At 47.1% G+C, this 20,935-nt stretch overlaps 2 protein-coding genes across 5 annotated transcripts in view; both read left to right on the forward strand.

Annotated features, from left to right (window-relative positions):
• Positions 1-511: 511 nt before the first annotated feature.
• The window catches only part of LOC149334770 (glutaminyl-peptide cyclotransferase-like), an 84,448-nt gene continuing 64,024 nt past the window's right edge, over positions 512-20,935 (forward strand). Inside the window, exon 1 of one of the 4 annotated variants that reach the window (XR_016284824.1) lies at positions 512-831. Coding sequence is in view for 3 of the 4 variants with exons in the window: in XM_089555388.1 (XP_089411514.1) it covers positions 743-832 (90 nt within the window). In the remaining variant the exon portion in view is untranslated. Of the gene's footprint in view, positions 833-20,935 lie in introns of all 4 variants that reach the window. The other 3 variants (XM_089555388.1, XM_089555387.1, XM_089555389.1) reach the window with 3 other exon arrangements.
• LOC149334771 (uncharacterized) lies at positions 6,516-10,341 on the forward strand. The gene is made up of 2 exons (XM_089556308.1): positions 6,516-6,532; positions 7,076-10,341. Exon 2 carries the CDS (start codon positions 7,507-7,509, stop codon positions 8,077-8,079), a length of 573 nt encoding a protein of 190 aa, XP_089412434.1. The 5' UTR covers positions 6,516-6,532; positions 7,076-7,506; the 3' UTR covers positions 8,080-10,341.

Consider the following 20,935-nt stretch of genomic DNA (forward strand, 5'->3'; position numbering starts at 1 on the left):
CAGGAGACTTTTTTTGCAATCTAGACAGATAAATACGGAACACCCTGTACACGTACAAAAACGTGGATGCCACGCGCGAGCGCCACCCGGCCGAATTGAATAGGTATAATCAATAATTAACTGGAGACCACATTAGTGACGATGCAAATTAATAGTCGCGCGCCCTCGACCGCAACCAGCAGGCACGGCATTTTTATGTAGCCAGCCCACTCGTTTCGTGGGAAGAGAACCAGCGTTTATGCATTTTGTTGGAATTCAGTGGCCGTTTTCCCATCGCGCGTTCAGCATCACTGTTTCTGTTCTGCAAGCTAAGAGAAGAAGCAGCCGAAGACGAAACACAGATAAACAGCTCTCGGACTGAATGTGTAGGCGTGCACCGTGGGCGCAACGAAAAAGCACGGTGTGGAGCTGCAAATAAAGCACTGGCTGAGCGTGGGCGTCGCTCAGCGGTTGCTAGGGAGTGACGACAGTCGCGTCTCTTTACGTCACCTCCCAAGGCAGTCACAATACAAGCTACCTTGGTTTAGTGGTTTAGCGAGAATCAATCGGAGCTGCTACTGCTGCGGAGCAGCTTTGCTTGAGTGGGCCGGTTTCCCGCCGATGTCTAGCCAAGCCGAGCCGAGCTGGTCAAAACTATAGTGCAGGTAGTACGTACAGTGCAGGCGGTGGTCGGCACATTTACTTCGGGGGACCGAGTGTGCGGCGGGAAGACCCCACTTCCAGCGTTAGCGCGGCTGCTGTTATGCTCATCGCCACGAGCCTGTTGGTCGAGGTTTTCTTGACGGCGTTTCTAATCGCGTACACCGAAGCTGTCACATGGCACGAACTGAAGGTGAGTACCCGATCCTGCTCATGTCCTTCGAAGGGAATTTAGTTTGATTCAGGTCAGAGCTGCTCCCATCTTGATCCAAGTATGCACTTGCTTGAAGAACGCAGTCACGTAAAGGGGACTGCGGGCGCCCGCTATGTACCACTGCGTGCACGGCAGCACTTTAGGTTTTGTTCTCCCATGTTCTGACTGTGCTCGTACGTTGCGGACATGTGCTGGCTATCGCATCCTATCTTGATGGAACAGCGCAAAACATCGGGACAAGAGACAAGCGCTGACTTACAACTGGTTTTTATTTCGAAGAAACATTGCTTCTTATACCTTCTTCACCCTCTCAAAAAGCACATGCGTCGCAACCATATCGTTCAAGCGTCCACAAAAAAGCATAAGACAAATAATCACAGATATTTATAATCACATTTTTAACATGTCAAATTCTTTCTTAGTCAAAGCAACAGACGGCGTGCTGACACAATCGTCGCGCAGACTCGCTATCGAAGCTGCCTCGATTATTTCCCGGACTGTGTCGAAATTATTTTTGAAATGAAAGGCTGCTAGAACACAAAAATAATTTCGAGCAAGCTTGCAGGAACCTGGGAATCCATTGCAGAGATTGCCCTTCAACTAGTTGTGCACCGGTTTTCCAAAAATGCAAAGCTTTGGCTAATCACAAAGACCAGTTAGTCCGGGAAATAATCGAGGCAGCTTCGATAGCGAGTCTGCGCGACGATTGTGTCAGCACGCCGTCTGTTGCTTTGACTAAGAAAGAATTTGACATGTTAAAAATGTGATTATAAATATCTGTGATTATTTGTCTTATGCTTTTTTGTGGACGCTTGAACGATATGGTTGCGACGCATGTGCTTTTTGAGAGGGTGAAGAAGGTATAAGAAGCAATGTTTCTTCGAAATAAAAACCAGTTGTAAGTCAGCGCTTGTCTCTTGTCCCGATGTTTTGCGCTGTTCCATCAAGAATGAATAACCAACATGCCGAAGCTGCTGTCCTGGCATCCTATCTGTTTGCCGCGCATCGTTTTAGCCGAAATTAAACTGCGTAGTCCATGTTTACGCTGTTCTTCTGAGATGTCACAGAGTGCGCGCTATCGGTGCCCTGTTATGAGTGTTCCAAGCAGTGATGAACATTTGTTTTATTTTAACGCAGTGATCCGGCTCCGATTGTCAAACTGTGGTAAAAGCAGAAATAGAGGCCACGTGTCAGAAGTTTTTGGCGATGCAGTAATTTCGGATGCGCACATCCAAATGTGCTGCATTTCTGATCAGCTCCGCAGAACGAAGAGTGAGCTGCCGCTTTGAGGGCACTCGCAGGCGGCTTGCACAACCGCGTCTGTGGAAGCGTGCACGCATGGGCGCGTATCGCATATGCGGCAGTTGCGCGGTTTTGCAGCGCCTCTCGCAGAGAGCTTGCTCGGGCACACCTCTTGGAAGGCGGAGGTTGCCAAGCCACAGCGAAGATGAAGCGAAGCACATGGCAGGGTACACACTGACTGATCATCCTGAGTCAAGGCAACGTTGCCAGCGAATCGCAGATGGTATTCCCATTTCAAGCTCCGGGATACCTCCTGTAAAAAGGCATTTGTAAGCTGCTGCGGTGGCTCAGCAGCTACGGCGCTCGGCTGTTGACCCGAAAGACGTGGGTTCGATCCCGGCCGCAGTGGCTGAATTTCGATGGAGGCTAAATTGTAGAGGCTGTGTGATGTCAGTGCACGAACCCCAGGTGGTCGAAATTTCCGGAGCCCTTCACTGCGGCGTCCCTCATAGCCTGAGTCGCTTTGGGGCATTAAACTCCAATAAACCAAACCAAACCATTGCATATACAGTGTGGATAGTTTTCTAGCACAATCTCTGCTCCATCCTTCAACAGATCTGCTGTTATCCTCACCAGCTGCTTTTCCCCTCTGCATTGCTCCCAAGGTTTTCTTTGCTTCCCCTTTTGTTAGTGGCGGGATGTTCCCTGCATGACACCTTCCTTTATGGAGGACCATGTTTAGACATCTTTCAGTATTGTTACGCAACAGTCCTCACTGTGTGCTACTGCCTCTTTCACTCAGTAGATGAACTGCAAAATGCGATCAATGAGTTAGACCGGCAGAGGATAATGGTAGGTCTGAAACTTGTTATGCAGAAAGCCAAAGTAATGTTTAACAGTCTTGCAAGGAAACAGTAGTTTACAATTGTTGGCAAGGTGCTGGAAGTAGTAAGGGAATACGTCTACTTAAGGCAGGTAGTGACCGAAGATCCGGATTACAAGAATGAAGTAACTGGAAGAATAAGAGTGGATTGGAGTGCATATGGCAGGTTCTCTCAGATCATGAATGGCAGTTTACCAATATCCCTCAAGAGAAAAGTATACAACAGCTGTATCTTACCGGTGCTCACCTATGGGGCAGAAATGTGGAGGCTAACAAAGAGGGTTCAGCTTAAGTTAAGGACAGCTCAGTGAGCTATGGAAAGGAAAAACGTTAAGAGACAGGAAGAGGGCAGAGACATCAATGACTTACTGAAATGCCTTCAGAAGAGCAAGTTGCTGGGCTAGTTGGTGTTGTTGCATCGTGGTGGAGCAGCGCAAAGGACGGGACACAGCGCCTGTGTCCCGTCCTCCCTTGCTTCTTGTGTCCCGTCCTTTGCGCTGCTCCACCACGATGAAATGCCTTGACTGGTTGCTTTGTTTATGCTGCTTTGTTTATGCTGGACATTGTTTATGCTGATGACAATATTACCATTTTTTCCTACGATAGTGATGTACCTGCACTAACAGCAAACTTAGATGCTGATCTCTTGAATATTGACCCTTTCACTGCCACTCCCGAGATAACTTGGGCTACCACATGTGCACACCCCCTGCCTCTCCCGAGTATACTCGTTTTGGCTTGTGAACTCGCTCCCTGCCGCTCCCGATTATACTCGTGTAGAAAAAAAAAAAGATGCACACATGTCGTGCCGTCTATGGAGAGGCCCCAGAAATTCATAAAACTTGTAGGGTAAATTTTACTCAACAGATGGCGCGCATAGCTTCGTTTTGGTCTCAGCACAGCAGCCATGTGAGGCAGTGTGCGCTTTGACAGACGGAGAAATTCCAGAACTGCTTATGAATGCGGGGTCCAGTGATAAGGAGAACGAGGAAGCAGCCCACCTGAGTGCCTTGTCTGGTGACCGAAAAATCTGCACAAGGAGAGGAAATCCGACGGGCCAGATTGGTGCTGGAAGGTACAACTGATATCTCTAAAATTACCCTGAATAAAAATGTCCAACAGAGCATTTCAGGGCGTTACTAGCAAAAAATTTCCAGGAAAATGACATGCGAAAAAAACCCTGGCAGGGTTTGTGCAGCTGTGAGTGAAAAAACCTGGCAGTCAAAAGGTTAATGTTCGGTACCAAAATAGCCATTTACAAAGCAACCAAATGAAAACAGCTTTATATTTTTCTACTCCCGAATCTAGTCCACCATTTAGTGCAGTGAGAACTGTACATGAAAGGAAGTAAGGAAATACAGGCCTTCATAGTTATTTAACTTGAAATATTTTTATGAAGGCAAGTACCGCTCGAGATTTCTTCCTTTTATGTCTCACGTTCAGAGCACTAAATAGGTGTTGTTGGTTGTTCGTTGGGGTGGGTTTTGTTGGTATATAGTTTTTGTTTTGTTTTTAGTTTCTCTGTTTCTGACTGCTTTTGCTTTGAATGTAGGACATTGAAAAGACAGAGCTGAGAAAGGGGGCGATGCAGGACCCAATACATATGCCATCCTTCTGTACATATTCTGTACCTTCATGCTTTATGACAGTCGATGACAGGTAAAATGAAACAAGATTTGAAAAGCTTTCAATTGACATGCCAATAGAATTGTGAAATGGCAGTGGGGTTGCACTCTCAATGCAGTCGTGCAACGCGACTTGTCTCGTGTGTTCACTAAGCGCTGGCAAATATGATTCCAAATGCTTTCCGACTAGCCTGAGTTTCTGCCTTAATTCTGCGATTGTGCTGTTTATTTTCATGCTGATTTCCGGCCACTGGCTGGATTCAGGGTGCTGTGTTGTCACATGCTTGAGCTGGGTATCATGCCTCCTTTCCGTCTAATAAATAGTTGGTAGCGTGTTGTTGTTTGCGTGTCGTCGTGCCGCCATTCATTTCACGATTCGAAAGCTGACATTACACCGTTATCATTAGCCAGTTAAAGTGCATTTGCGATTTTAGAGCGCAGCTCTTTGGCGCCCGTTTCTGTGTTTCGCGTTGCCGTTGTAACAGGCAGCTGTGAAAGCTGTGAAAGCAATGGAGCGGGAGCTTGGAAAGGAGAGAGCTAAAGTGCAAATTCCTGCCATCCTTAGCAGCTGGGGGGGGGGCAGCTGTGCATAGCAACCGTGGCGTCACACACAAGCGGTAGAACGAGCGCGCGCGCATCGGCGGTGGCAGCTGCACCACTGCTCCATCGCCACACGTCTCATTGCAGTCGAGTGAGATGCATGGCTCCGAAGCGGCGAAGTGATTCCACGCCAAGCGGTTCGGAGAAGCGGCAGTGGGTTGACCCCAAGGCTTTTTGCCTTGTACCTTTTCTGCTCATCCCACCCCTTATGTAATACCCCTCGAGGGGTTTTTAAGGTAATAAAATGAAATGAAAATGAAATGAAATGAAGCACACTTTAGAATTTACAAAGTGTCTTCGGTAATTTTTTGAAGAAAGGAAATGCGCAGTGTCTGTCTCCCACAGCTGCGAAGCCAATAGAGCTGGGGCCTGGAAAGCAGAGGGTAAAATCTGTAAATTTGCTTTTGAGGAAAGGAAATGCGCAGTATCTGTCTCACACATCTCGGTGGACACCTGAACCAGAGGGAAGGCTATGACATGGCGGCTGCATGCTTTGGCATTGACAACGTTGTGGCAGAAACGCTGCCACCTGCCAGGGTGGGGGGGGGCGGGACTTTAATGTAGATATAAAGACGAGCGGGAATTTCTTACCACTTATACGGGAGAACATCCCGTTCCTCTCGCTCGTAATGGCTCCCATAGCTGCGACAACCTCGCGAAATACTTGTGCAGACCTCGTCTTTGAGAACCGGGCATTGGGGCAGCAAGTCGAGTATATGTCCATCTATTTCCCCGTCCACAAAACTTCCTTCCTGACAGTCAAGAACTAGCCCCGCTTTCCATTCTGTTGGAGTCAAGAACTGTCTGTGGAGTGTTTCTGGAAGAAGGAATATGTGTGAAAAATAATAAGTTGTCTGTAATTGATGCTTGCTCGAATTCCTTGCCTCAGTCTGTCGAAACAGCTGCACTCAAATTTCGCATCAGGAAGCAATTTTTTCTGCTCCGGGTCGGGCACCAAATGATTCCCGGTGCACAAGAAGACCGGTGTGTTTTCTGTCAGTCTTTCTTGTGTGCCGGAAATCATTGGATTTTTCTGCCATCGTGCGCATCAACATTAAATACATCACACTGACTGGAGGTGGGAGAAGTAAAGTGCCATAATTTCTCTGGAACTGTGGTAATGAAAATTTGTAGTGATTTACCGCAATATCGTTGTTTATCGGCACATATTTGACTTCTAAGCAAGATGAAGATGTCAATTTTTTTTTTGACCGACTTCACACCTTCGATTTTCAATTTTTTCTTTAGCTGTTTCAGTTGCCTTTGGAGCTGTGAAGCCCTCCGGGGTTTCTTGCCTGCTTTCTTTTTCGTTATCAGCGGGACAATACGGTCAGTGCACTCTGTCATTAATTTTTTCAACTTGCACCAAAGGGAATGCACATCATTTGTGCTTCTTGAAAAGGCATCCATGTTAATTGAAAGAGTGTACACATCATCAGCTGGAGAGTAGTTCTGATAAGATGAATATTTAGGTTTGTTATGCACTGATCAGCGATACGGCCTTGTGGTCCGATATTCCATGCACTGTGTGACATTTTGTTTGGGCAGTAAATGATCTGCTGACAAAAAAGAGGTCAAGCATTGACTGAAAATTACCCTGCATTCCGGTATTTGCTTCCACAATTTCCAATAAGTCGAAGGCAAAAGCAATGTCCAGCATAGCTTCACCTTGATGGTCATGCGTTTTAATGAAAAAGTTGAGCAGTCTACATCAGGCAAATTAAAATCTCCTGTCTATATAACGATTACCGGGTTTATTGTTTGTGCGCAAATATTGCCACACTTATTTCTGACACTCTACCGGCGCCCCCGTGTGGTCTGTCTTCATCCTTTGTCGTGCGCCGGACTTTGTTGTCTTCTGCTCCGTCCTAGGGTCGTTTGGCTGCGCTCTGCTCAGTCCTCTTGCCAAGTGCTGTGAGAACGCTCTACCGGCGTCCGGTGACATTTTGGCGGAGTCGCTGGGTGACGATCCATGTACGAAGAGGTCCCAGGAACCTCCAGCGCTCAGCCACATGTCCCCCTGGACACGACACCTGTCCACAAGTCAAGCCGCCGCTGAAGAGGCTTAGCCTCCGAATACAACCCCCTCACTGCACCACCCCGCACGATGACCTCTGCAGCCAGACCAGCCAGCAATCTGTGAGTTCACCACCACTACTTCTCCATGTGCCTCGTACGCCCGCGTCGTTTCATGGTGACAGGTGGATGTGGAGGACTGCTTGGACGGTTACGACAGGGTCACTGAATTCAATCTGTGGGACGAGGACCGCAAGCTTCGGAACGTCTACTTTGCCCGCCAAGACATGGTCGAAAACCACGAGTCCGCCATCCACACCTGGCAGGACATCCGGCGGCAGTTGCTGGATACGTTCAGCAGCAACGAACGGAGGGAGCGTGCTGAATTGGCTCTGCAATCCAGAGCGCAGCAGCCAAACGAGAGCGTGGCGATGTTCGTGGAGGACATGACCCGGCTTTTCAGCCTCGCTGATCCTTCGATGTCGGAAGCCAAGAAGGGGCGCCATTTGATGCGGGGAGGGAAGGAGCAGTTGTTCGTCGGGCTCGTGCGCGATCCCCCGGCTACAGTCGCCGATTTTGCAAGGGAAGCGGCAGGCATGGAGTGCGCCCTGCAACAGCGGTTTGCGCACTACGGCCGTTCCTCAAACATCACTGCTGTGGAGGGCCACATGCCGAAGCCCGGGGACGAGAACACCACCCTCCGAGAGCTCATCAGGAGTATCGTCCGTGAAGAGCTACAGAAGCTTCGCTCTGTGGAGCAGCCTCCTATAGTGTCACCGCCATTTCGGATGCTGTTCGTGGCGAGATACGCTGTACAGTACAGCCCATTCCACCTCCCCAACTGCCAGCACCCTATTTGATGACATATAGCGAGGCATTGCACAGCCCTGCACCGCCACCACTGGCGTTCTACTCTCCGGCCCCTACAGCGCCGTCCCACTGATTCCCGTATACGACAGCGCTGCCCGACGACCGCCCACCCATCACGAAGGCAAACGTGGCGCACGCCGAACCACAGGCCCCTGTGCTTTCACTGAGGCGAAGCAGGCCACATCCGTTGTCACTGCCCGTACCGCCGGATTGGCCTGCGCGGCTTTTTGCCAGACGCACCTCGGCCACGCTATGGGGAATGACCCCGTGACATCGACCAGCACCTGGCGGCCAACGTCCCACCTGCGCCCACTGCCCAACGTCAGTCCAGGTCACCGTCGCCTCGACGGTTGTCTTCACCAGCCCGCCAGTCCTATGTCCGGCAGTCCTCCAGCCCGCGCTGGGAAAACTGAGGACGGCGACCCCCGGGGGTAGGGCCGCCATCACTGGACATAATGACGAACATCCTCCGCTCACCGACGTTAGTATGCGACCCGACCTCCGACCGAACGCCCCGGCGACCTTTAGACGCGCAGAGACGCCGTCAATATTGTTTCAGTTCGTCTAATACCACGCCGGTGGAATTGGGGGGCCTGCACATTGCTCCAATAATATATCTAACATTTCCATAGTATGCTGTACAAAAAATGCTCTCTGCTTTGAGTATATCACGCATTCGAAAAATTCGAAGGAATGGTTTGGACATAATGCCCCCACCTCTTAATTTTTCATACCAGTGGGAAAAAACTCAAGTGTCTGTAAAAACCGCCATTTCTAGGTCATGCAAAAGCAGAAGAGTCTCCAACTCAGTGTTTAGGACACTCCTTCTGTTAACATTTATTATTTTCGGTGTCCGAGCCGTGGCTCACAACCTTTGCGTGCAATGCATTATTAAGCAGGCAAATTTGCTCCTCCCTTTTCAGGGGATCAGGATTCTGGGTGAAGACAGAGCGGGTTCTGGAAGCTTCTGGAAGCTTACTACAGCCAGTTAAAAGTTGCGGAGTGTATTAGTGACACATCAGTTACCCCCCTGTACAAGGCAGAAAAAAACTTTCTGCATGCATTTTGTTGATTTGTGCCCAGGCTTGAATTGCCCTCTCTCTCGCTTCCAGCTCCCTCTTTTTTAGGCCCATGTGTACACTGCGTACATATGGAGCATTGATCCATATAAAATCAGTTGATAGTTTGTACTCTTTCCGTCTACATTGATCTTTCCAGACCTCCCGTCTAGAAAAAGCAGGTTACCCCATTGATGTCATCAGAAGTGTCACCGTGAATCTTCTACAGAAGATAAAAGAAGGCAACAAGAATAATCCGAACTTTAATGAAAGTCATTCCGTATCTTCATAGAATCTCACATAACTTGAAGAAGATAGGCCAAAGATATGATGTGAAGGTCCTTTTTTCTGCCCTCAGCAAGCTGTCTGGCTAGAAAGCATGAATCATGTAATAAGAAACATGTAAAACAATACGTTGAATGCACTACCAATGTTGTATACAGCATTCCTTTGTCTTGCGGTAGCGTATACATAGGACAAACAGGAAAGTGCTTCAACGAGAGACTGCGTGAACACAAGAGGGCTGTAAAAAACAACGAAAAACGATGCCTTCCCGAGCACGTCACCAGTCACAAATGCAAGCCATTGCTTAGAGGCACCACACTATTGGCACATGCAAAGACCAAACTCCAGAGGGAAATTATTGAGGCATGTCATATCACTAACTCCGGAGATGAATGCATTGGCACTGCATCTCTCTTACTTCTTAACAAAGAGGTGACTTTTCTACACGGACACGTGTAAATTTTACTGTGCCCAGGTTTCCATTTTATTTCTGGTCGTACTGTTGTTGGGTGGCCTAGCCTTCGATTCTTGTTTGAATTATTCATTGCAATGTGTTTTTTTTTTACCCTGTTGACCGGCTGTTTTTAGTGTTGTGTTTTGCCTTTTTTTGACACTGCTTTTGCTAAGATGATTTGTTTTTACGCTTTGACATGCCTTTGGTTTTGACACTGCTTTGCTACGATATGTTTAATGTCACCTTTCCTCATTTATCACCTCATGATTCTTCTGTCCTTCTTGATAGCAGTGCCGGGGGTTGTTGGAACTTTTGATGTAATCAGGCAGCCCCTGTGGTGGCAGTAGGCTGAGGTGAAATGCGCATGCGATGGTTTTTATCACTGTGTTTGACATCTAGAGTATAAATGTGTTGCTCTCTATGAAATAAACTAGTTTGTGTTTCCTTATTTTCGTCCCGTCTTTCGCGCAAGTACGGTGTACCCCTTTCAAGAGAAAGCATGAAAGGAAGGGGGACGGAATGCCCAAGGTTCCTGAGAAATGGCCTCTCCACCTTTTCCTCTCATTAAAATTCCTTTCTGTCTCTCTCGCAAGGGATGAATTGAACAAAGAGAGAAAAGGACGGGTCCAAGCAGGGAGGTTGGGTGAAAGAAATGATAAAGCTTTGTAATCAAGTACTGGGAAGTGCTGTGGCCATGTGAAAGACCTGTTTAAATGAACTACACCAGTGCTAAAATGTACCTGACAGATTCTAAGTTTCCTCGGATATGTTGATTCCTGCAGGTTGTAAGGTTTTAAATTTGTGGACTAGGAATGCCCCTCTGTATTTCCTGTTCCTTGCAGATTTGAAGCCTGACTGAAGAATAAACAGTTTAAGTTCATTGAAGTTGTGACCGCATTGATTAAAAAGTTCCATCACTGCCTTCTGTACATGCCCTGCTCTTTCAGTTCGATGCAGTAGAACCCCATTCATAAGTTTTTCACCAGACTTTGAAAAAAAAAACAAAAAACGTAACAGCCGTGAAACCGCAGCAGTGAGGAAAGCTCCGAAAATGAATGAAAACGGTGTAGCTTTTACTTGAAGCAATTTATTTCTGCAAAGTGAGCTTAGGACTTTAAAAAACTGAGGATGGTGGATTGCAGTTTCTTTCGCTCGCTGGAAAGCACCACGCGTTTCTCAATAGCCTGGAAGGCCGCATTGCTGTCAGCATCGCTTTGAGGTGCGACGTACTATGTACATACCTGCGGAGGAGGTCTAGAGCCGCGACAACTTCTCCAAAAATCGAATCTGCCAACTCCCAGGAATCATGCTCCTCATCGTCATCACAGTAAGGGCCGTTGTATGATCGTTTTTTTGGGTGGATCCGCCCGGCAGGCGGATGGCGGACCACCCGACCAGACAATAGGCATCCGCTCTGTCCGGCGGGCGGAAGAAAAGTTGGTCAACTTCAACTTTCGGGCGGATGAGTGGATCCACCAGGCAACCGGATTGCAGCGATTGGCTGCTTTTTACGTGACGTCTCAGGCCCGCTGTGCCTCCGCTTCTGCCGGGGCGAGGTGGCTGTCCGTCGGCTGAACTGGGGAGCGAGGCATAGGCAGCTATGCCGCGAAGCATATTATATTGGCCACATGTTGGTATTACGAGAGTTCAGAGCGACTGCGAACTTCTCCGCGTCCAGCAGTGGTGAGCGACAGTTTCCCGAGTTGAATTCTGTAATCATCGATGCTGATGGAGTTGACAGAGTGCCTCTTCAAACCGACGCAAGGCCTACGCGTTGGCGGTGTCACGAAGTGTTTATATGGACTGTGCTTGAGAACTGCCGTGTGTGCGACGTGACGCGAGCTTGGCTGCACGGCCGTCGGACTGTTTTCTGCGGCGACAACAGCGATGTCGCCATCCATCTGCGCCTTGGTACTCCATTCAACACATTTTGTGATAATGGGAGCTCGGGTTACGACTTGCCGGAGGAACTGTGTAACCTGTGTGAAAACATCGGTACAGTGCAAATGTATCTTCGGGAGCATCATTTATTTCCTGCCGGCTGTGCCCACATTTGCCTGCGTGATGAATGGGTGACTGAACACTTCCTCTAGCCATTGTGGTTTAGGTTGTGACATGGTATTACGTGATTACAAACAAGAATCATTGCCGCATTTAAGTCACGGCTGGCTGACAGTGTACAAATCTCTAATATGTGCCAACTCATAAGTCTGTTTTTCATGAGCATTTCAAGTGATGTAGCGCAGGAAAAAAAAGTGTGTCAGCAGCTTATGCGATCAAAACTGTCCACAGAGCAAGTTGGGCGTAACGAGTCTTGATGAAAAACAACAAAAGAAAATATTGAGAAAACCTTTGCCATTGCTTTTTTCTCTTTTTGCTTAGCAGTGTTAAGTCAATATTGACCAATGCTTGGCGATATTAAGTTGATGTTGGTTTCCGCTGCAGTCAGAAAAATGCAGTGGTCTTGAAACGCCTCATGGGCAATGACAGTGTTTGTTGTTGATTTTGCTGACCGTCCCTTTCGATCGGGAGATCAGCGGTATGAATTGAAGGAGTGTACGATGGGGGGTTAGTTGGTAATCCATGAACTAAGAACGAAAACCACGCAAAGGACGGTACACAGGGAAGAAGTAGACAGGACGAGAGCGGTCGTCCTGTCTACTTCTTCCCTGTGTATCGTCCTTTGCGTGGTTTTCGTTCTTAGTTCAGCAGTATGAAACTGGATGCGTTCACAATGCTATTGTGGCAGGGTTGCTTGCAAAATGGGCTTTATTGGTGTTAAGCGGTTGTTCAGCAGCGCTTCCTGGGTCAGCCACAGCAGTTTGTTTAGCAAGACATTCTTGAAGCCTTGAGATGATGTCTGCTACCTTCGTTTGCCTGTGACTGCTTGCTACAGACATGATTACTTGCAGACTGCAAAATAAGCCCTGTGGAGCTGGTAAAGCTATGCTAGGAACAAAGACGATGGGAACAACACCACTGCACAGGGTAGCAATTGTTGCTCTGTCGTCGCCCCTTAGCACACTTTCGACATGCCAACTTACCACCACTTCACCCCACAGAATGCTATGATCAAGTTCTGTGAAATTTACAGAAAGCAACAACGGGAGAGGAAGCAGGTTGTGGAGGCGTACCTAGTGCATGCTGTGCAGATAGCTTCCTGCGTCCTCATAGCCTGGCCCCTCTGTGTTTCTTACCCTTCATCACCCAGCACCTATGGCCCTATTTGTGGCATTGGCATCTGCTGCAAATCACCAAACACATTTCATACTCTTGCCCCTGATCGATTGTTTTGGCCAATTAAGTTGTTTCATCCAAATCGGCAAGCTTTTAGAAAGCATTTCGGCAATGGCCAACTTTCTCTTGTTCTTCACGACATGCACCTTGACTGCAACACCCCCCTATGTTGCTTTTTTTGTTTGCTTTCAAAAAAGCATGCGATTCCCTTATTTATGTCAGGCTGGTTTTCTCGTTTTTTAACTTGCATCCAATAGCTCTAAACTGGATCCAAGCTTAAACAGCCAGCCGTCGGCAGATTTCCCTTGCCAATTCTTGAGCATCCTGCCTTTTCCTGCAATCTCGGATGTCACCCAAGGCACTCCTTTGGGCCTCAGCTTTTTATTACTTGTGTAAAGAGGAAGACGCTTAGCAGACGGAGCAACAGAACCGATGCGCGGGGCGAGGCGAAAAGACGACAATCGGCAGCTGAGGTGCGGCCCAAACAGTGGTGAGAGAAGTCAAACGATGACCGAAACTTATCGAGCAGGGCCGCAAGCTGGGTCTTCTCCGGTGGCGAAAGATTCGAGTCGATTGAGCGCGCAAAGACGGCTTCGGGAGCGGAATCAGGAGACGGTGGGGAAGAAGTAAGTGAAGACACTTGCATGCGGCAGGAGTCATCCTCATAAGGGTCCCAGGCGACGACGGAGGCGAAAGGCTGGACACGTCCCAGGCATTCACCGCGAAGAAGAGTAGAGGGGCACATGAATGGATTCGTCAGGGGCATGGCGCTGCAGCCGGCTGAGACGGTAAGCATGGCGAATGGCAGGGGTATTGCAGAGTCCGAAGGGCATGACGTTGAATTCATACAGCCCGTCAGGCGTCACAAAGGCTGTCTTAGAGCGGTCAGCGTCGGCCATCGGTACTTGCCAATAACCCGAACGTAGATCTAAAGAAGAAAAGAATTCAGCTCCCTGCAAGCAGTCAAGTGCTTCATCAATGCGAGGCAGCGGATAGACGTCTTTGCGGGTGATTTTGTTCAGGCGCCGGTAGTCAACGCAAAAGCGTATAGAGCCATCTTTCTTGGTGACAAGGACGACGGGGGAAGCCCAAGGACTGTGCGATGGCTGTGTGACGCCACGCTGCAGCATGTCATTTACCTGGGCGTCGATAACCTGGCGTTCGGTGGACGAGACGCGATATGGGCGTTGGCGCAACGGCGAGTGGGCACCAGTGTCGATCCGATGGGTAACAGTCGTTGAGCCCGTGACGCCATCATCCGATCTCCGACGACGTGGGCGTGAGACCGTCCACATTTCGCGTTTGAAGCCATACTACGACCCCTGCGTCCTGTTGACCCCCTAAATCGCCAGGATGGCTCTTTTTCCCCCGGGGCCAAATGTAAAGAGGAAGACGCTTAGCAGACGGAGCAACAGAACCGATGCGCGGGGCGAGGCGAAAAGACGACGATCGGCAGCTGAGGCAGCAGAACCGACGCGCGGCGCGTGGTGGGAGCATCAACTGTTCTGCGACCGGACCTGTCCTTGCCCGCTCTAACCGGCCTTCACAATCAGTCATCTCTTGCCAATAAAGGCCGTTACACTTGCATTATTACCTCCCCTTCAGTGCTTTGTCACATGCCTTCACTGACGCATCTATGTGCGGTCTGCCATCTTGCAATCAATACCAGCATTTCAGTTCTCCAAAAAAACATTTTGCATGCTCTGGAATGGCCTGTTTGTTAATTAATTTATTTATTTTCAATACTGCAGGCCTCTTTACGGGGCCCTAGCAGGTGGGCATACACAACAGTCACACTGAGGCAAGAACTACATCACACAACACAAGGAAATTTCACAATGTGGCAAGAACACACGCCAAGATAAATCCGGTAGAACAGTGGTTCATTTGCCTGACTGAAGACAAACGATGTACAATCAGCTCTAGACGAGGTTATCATATGAAGTGATCAAACATGGCTAACAGTGAACAACATGCACTTAGAAGAGAAAATAAAAAATGAGAGACAAAACCTTGGCGCTCAAGACAAGATGTGTATATGGTGGAAACAATATCAGTACTGAAGGATAGTGGACAATCGAACCCAGGAAGACAAACTATGACTGCGCAAGGGGTGATGCACTGATTAACACGACAAGAAGGAACGGAATACTCAGAGCCCCATGTGTACCACTGAGAGTGTTACTCTGCGGCAATACCGGCCTCGAGCCTTGTAGCGAATGTTGTTAAGGTCGGCGCATGGGTAATCGAGGCATCCAGTTTGTTCCATTCTCGGATGGCGACAGGAAAAATGAGTGTTTAAATGCATCTGTGCGATAGGAATAATCAGTTAGAGTTAGTGTCGTGTCGGTCGAGTCTGGGACTGGCAAATATATTTTCACACAGTATATAAGTGAATTGCGCAACAACTTAGACAGGACACAGAAAGAAACACATACAACAGTTCACGAGCGCTCGTGAACTGTTGTATGTGTTTCTTTCTGTGTCCTGTCTAAGTTCTTCCGCAATTCACTTATATACTATGCAGAACCAACTAGCCCGACCACATATATTTCTGATATTTTGACACATTGATGTTATAGTCGTTATGGAGCAGTTGGTATAAAAGTTATAAACGCGCGTGCTCTGCTCTTATTGAGAGCGTCGGGAGTCCTGAAATAGCTGCAAGGTTCGATGGGGGGTCAGTACGCTTATATTTGTTATGGATGAATCGTAGTGCCTTTCTTTGTATTTTTTCTAGTTTTGCTATGTTAGTGGTTGTTTGCGGAAACCAAACAGGGTGGGCGTACTCTAAAATAGGTCTTATGAAAGTTTTGTATGCTAGGAGTTTAGTAGATGCTGGTGCAAGTCGGATACATCTTCTCAGAACAAACAGTTTTTGTAATGCTGCCGATGTTACATTAGCGATGTGTACGTCCCATCTAAAGTCAGCGGTTAGTGTAACACCAAGATACTTATGCTGGGAGACTTTCATAAGTGGCGTACCGTGAATGCTGTAAGGGAAAGATGAGGATACTTTTTTCCTGGTTACTGACATGCACACTGATTTTTTTTAGAATTAAAGGTCATCTGCCATCTATCAGACCAGTCCACCACAGCGTCAAGTGACTGGGAAAGCGCAGTGTGGTCTTCCGGACTTTCTACTTGTCTGTAGATGATGCAGTCGTTTGCAAATAGCTTAATGTTACAGTTAATCTGAGCGGTGATATCATTAATATAGAAAAGAAATAGAAGTGGGCCAAGAACGGAGCCTTGCGGAACTCCCGAAGTGACCATGGTTATTCTAGAGGGCATATTTTGAAAGATTACAAATTGAGAACGGTTGGATAGAAACTCTTTAATCCAACCCAGAACTTCCTCCTGCTCGATCATGCATTGCAGCTTTGCGATTAGTTTGTTATGGTACACGCAATCAAACACTTTGGAAAAATCTAGTAGTAATATGTCAATTTGACTGCAGGTATCGATGTTTAGGGCCAAGTCACGAACGACTTCGATTAACTGAGTGATAGTCGACAGCCCTCGGCGGAAACCATGCTGGTCAGGTGATATCAATTTATCATGCTCTAGAAAATCGGTCAGATGTTTTGAGATGATGTGCTTTGCATGCTGTGTTAGTCAGTGGAATGGGCCCCAAGTTTGATGCACTACTCCTCCTTTGTGGATCGGAACGATGTTCGCCAGTCATCCAGTAGTTTTGACACAGCAGGTGATTTGTGGAATATTATGCCGAGGTATTTGTTGCACCATTCCGCATATCTTTTTTAAAAACGCATTGGGTATGTCATCTGGCCCGCTGGCTTTCTTCGGATCGATGTTCAAGAGAAGATTGAAAAATCCATCATCAGTTATGTTTATTTCTCTGATATCTGAAGTTCAGGTTGTTGCCATCTAGGGAATAACACCGTTATCGGTGGTAAATACAGACTGAAAAAAGTCATTAAAGTAATTAGCCTTCGCACTGTTTTCCTCTGGTGTCTGTTCGTGTCCTGCTGTGTTTCTATTGCGGAAGTGGTTCCAGAACCTGTGTGGGCTACAAGTAAGGAAGTCAGGCAGCGTAACACTTAAGTAGTATTCCTTGAAGATTTCAATTGCACCGGCTAATTATTGTGTTCTATCGGGGTCAGTATCTTTGGACGCAGCCTTTTCACTTTGCGTTTTGCATGAATGACCTCTCGCGTGATCCATGGCTTCTTTGTTTTAACTCGCTTGTTTTTTGAGGGGACATATCTGCATACTATACAGTAAAAAATGATTTCCTTGAACTGAAGCCAGAGGGAGTTTACGTCTGAGCCTGCTTCAGATGCTGCTTCGGCAAAGATCTGAAACTCGTGTGCAAGTTAAGTCACTGCAGTTCACTGTTGTTGAGTTCACAACTGAGGTTCCCGGCAAAAGTGAACTGTAGTTTTTGGATTTGGCACTGTGTGGGGAGGGCAAACACGTGTGCTGGTGGTATCGCCCGAGGACAGCCAAACCCTCACTAAACTTCCGGTCTGGTCATTCTAAGCTCATAAAGGAGGGCATTGCCGTTTCTTGCTTGCAATCTTGCTTCCTGGAATCTTGCAATCCTGGAATGAGTTCAGATCTGAGCCGCTTGTTTTATTCTCCCAGTCTATTTTTGAAGCTCCAGCCCGAAAGGTGAATCTTCGAATTTCTGCATGTCGTGCACAAACTGCAGTTATTTTTTAACTGTTTATCGTCACATTACCAACTTAATCTGCTCTGACTCATGGTTCCTTCTGCACTGCAGTCGCACAAGCAGTGTTGTGAACTCAGGCAGCTCATGCCACTGCATTTCAGGATTCATTTTTGTTTTTGCCACAAAGGGCTGGAATGGCCTTCCAACTCACAGGGCTTACTAACCTCTTGTCCTTTGAGCTGGTCAGTGCAGAAATTCATGCAACAAATGATGATGTTCATCCACTGAATTAGGTAAATCCCCCAAGGTGAAGATTTGTGATAAGGGAGTAATTACTCATTAGCATCAACCCAAGTGGAGCCATAAGGCTACAAAGAAAACCTACAAAGCTTTCCTTTGTAGCGGTATGGCTGTACTTGGATTGTAATGGTTAATTACTTCTTATCAGTAAATTACAGACTCATCAAGTTCCTACTTGGCATATCATGTTAGCTCACCACTCATTGTCATTTAGTACCGTTTAGGTGTATTAAATGTTAAAATAAGTTGTTCTAATGAAGTGCTTAGCCACTTGCTCAGCTCAGCAAACCAATACAATGCTATCTTATGCGTAAGAATCTATTTCAAGTAATAGTGGGGCAGATTTGCACAAGTAGTTTTGTGAGACGGTATACGGTTGCATTTAGGCTAGCTTGCACGCGTATAGCCAGCTAAACTCGTGCACTGAAAAGCTAAACATGCATTACTGTGCCTCTCTGTGCCAGACTTTCCCTGGTGCTTCTCTCCTATCGTCTCTTCAAGAGCTAAGGAAGACATCTAACATGGCTCAGTGAGAATGCTGCGAATGTGTACTTATGCATGTGACTTTAATACATTCAGGATAATGTTAAAAGGGCTGTTGGTTCATCTTAAACACAAAAGCCGTCAACTTCAAGTTGCAATATAGAGATGCCAGAAACGACAAAAGCCATCACTGCTTTTCTGCTTTTCTTTGGCATTCAGAATCGTCTTTTCTTGGGCTAGTTGGTTTTTCATGCTGTAGGTGTTAGCTGCGCACACGAAACAAGGACGGACAGAAAAGGGAACGAAACACAGTGCTGACTTTCAACTAAGCTTTATTGGAAAAATACGACTTTTATACAGAATTTTTAACATGTGACTTAGAAGATGTCAAAACGTCCTACTACATGTGCCATCCAAAATCACTGATACTCTGATAAACCCTGATAAAGAACGTGAATGAAAAGACTGAGGAATCCTGAGAAGACATGAAAGGTAAATCTGATGAAATGGGTTAGATTTGTGCAACGCCCACCTTTTTCCTTAAGACACGTGCCGCTTAAAACCATCTAAAAGGTGACATGATCAGCAACGGTGAAGAAACAACAAAGGAAAACCCTGTCAAAAAATTTTTTTGATACCAAAATTCAAAAGCAGGGTGAAGCTGTATATGGGCTCCTGTTGTCAAAAAGTAAAAGAAAAAATGTCAAAAGACAGGACTGGAACGGCATAAAACACATTAACTAAAACAGCATAAAACCCATGTTATCCCACCCGTTAAAGAGTGTCCAACTTTATGGGTGCGCGCCTGCGGCCTGCAAGAATCTAAGTTCTTTATCCGGGAGCACTATGGACGCAGCGCTGACGCACATGTCCCCTTTCTGTTCGATGGCTTTTGCCTCGATAATCTCCCTCGTGGTCTGATCGCTGCTTCTACCTAAAATCGTAGTTTCCTGGAAACGTGGTGTGCACTTATTTATTGCACTCGCTGCAGTGCACAGCGCTTGCGCAGATTGTCATAATTATTGTTGTGTTCTCAGAGTCGGTCGTTAAGGCTTTGGCCCGTTTGTCCTATGTAAACTTTCCCGCAGCTTAACGGAATCTGATACACAACACCTTTAGTACAAGGTACAAACGAAGTCCGGTGTTTTTTGGAGCACTGCACATGTGGTGTACCACACGTCTGAGTAAGCTTGCAAAGCTTTGACAGCTTTTCCGGGGCTGAAAACAGCACTCTCAACTTCACTTTTCTGCCTATCCATTTCAAATTATGGGAGATGCTGTGCAAATAGGGTACTACAACCAGGTTTCGCTTCTGTTCACTCTCAGCCGAGGCTTTCACACTTCCCTGTAGGTTCGTTCAGCAACCGAGATGATGATCTGCTCCGGATAACCACTTTCTTTCAACCTCGCAGTCTGTTGATAAGAACTGTGCTCCATGGTATGTGGACAGGATTTGCGCAAAGCATTTGTCAAACACAGGTTAATAATGGAACGTTTTACTAGTTTGGAATGTGCCGAGTTGAACGGGAGGACACTTTTTGCCTCGTGGATTGTATGTCCAGCAGACATGATCTCTCGTACACGTGATACTTAAATCTAGGAACCGGATTGGGTCGTTAGTCGGCAGCTCGTGTATTAACTCGAGTGGTTCGAACAATCTCTGAAAGACTAACAATGCTTGCGTTATATCTGCCTGAAAAGAATCATTGCTATCATCAAAAAAAATAACTGCCAGGTGACACACCAACACCAAAGGGTGTAGGCGCCAGATATGGCATTCAAGTGCTGTTCTCAGCCGCGAAAAAACTTGGCAAAGATATGTGCCCTAGTAGATAGGAAAGCAAAAAACAATCGGTAGTAGAGCCGGCAAGATAAGACACCAAATTAAGTTCACGCCATGTACAGAAAGGGTAGTCTATGACATTGAGTTCTCGTGTGGCAAAAAATACATCGGCTGAACCGGACATTGTGTGAACACCCGTCTCCGTCAGCATAATACCTCGTTAAAAGGTCCCCCATCGTCCAACCTTGCATTACATAACAGAGATTGCCCCCTGGATAATATCCCGGTTTCCCCCGATAAGAAAATGTGCACTCCTCTTTTCTATGGAACAAAAGTTGTTTGCAGGCAAAGAGATAAATGTGAGGCATATCGCATTCACGTGAATGGTGACACGTGTGTAAGCACTGCCTCGGTGCTTCTTCACCACTGTGAGATTATTCCTATGATTAGAAGTGATTGCAGGGTAGCATGTGTCCTGGTTGCGCTGACTAACAACCTTGGTTGTTATTCAGCGCTTGTCCTTCTCCCTTCTGTCATGTCCGTCGTCGCTGCGCTGTTTTTTACTGCTTCAATATGCGCCAACCCACTCAGTTTTCGGTTCTTCTGC

The sequence above is a fragment of the Amblyomma mixtum genome, chromosome 8 (genome assembly GCF_055824585.1).
Source record: "Amblyomma mixtum isolate Tamu chromosome 8, ASM5582458v1, whole genome shotgun sequence".
Taxonomy (NCBI): Eukaryota; Metazoa; Arthropoda; class Arachnida; order Ixodida; family Ixodidae; genus Amblyomma; species Amblyomma mixtum.

What these genes read in the sequence shown, in the direction of transcription:
- LOC149334771 (XM_089556308.1), top strand. Translation starts at nt 7,507, where the DNA reads ATGGTCGAAAACCACGAGTCCGCCATCCACACCTGGCAGGACATCCGG.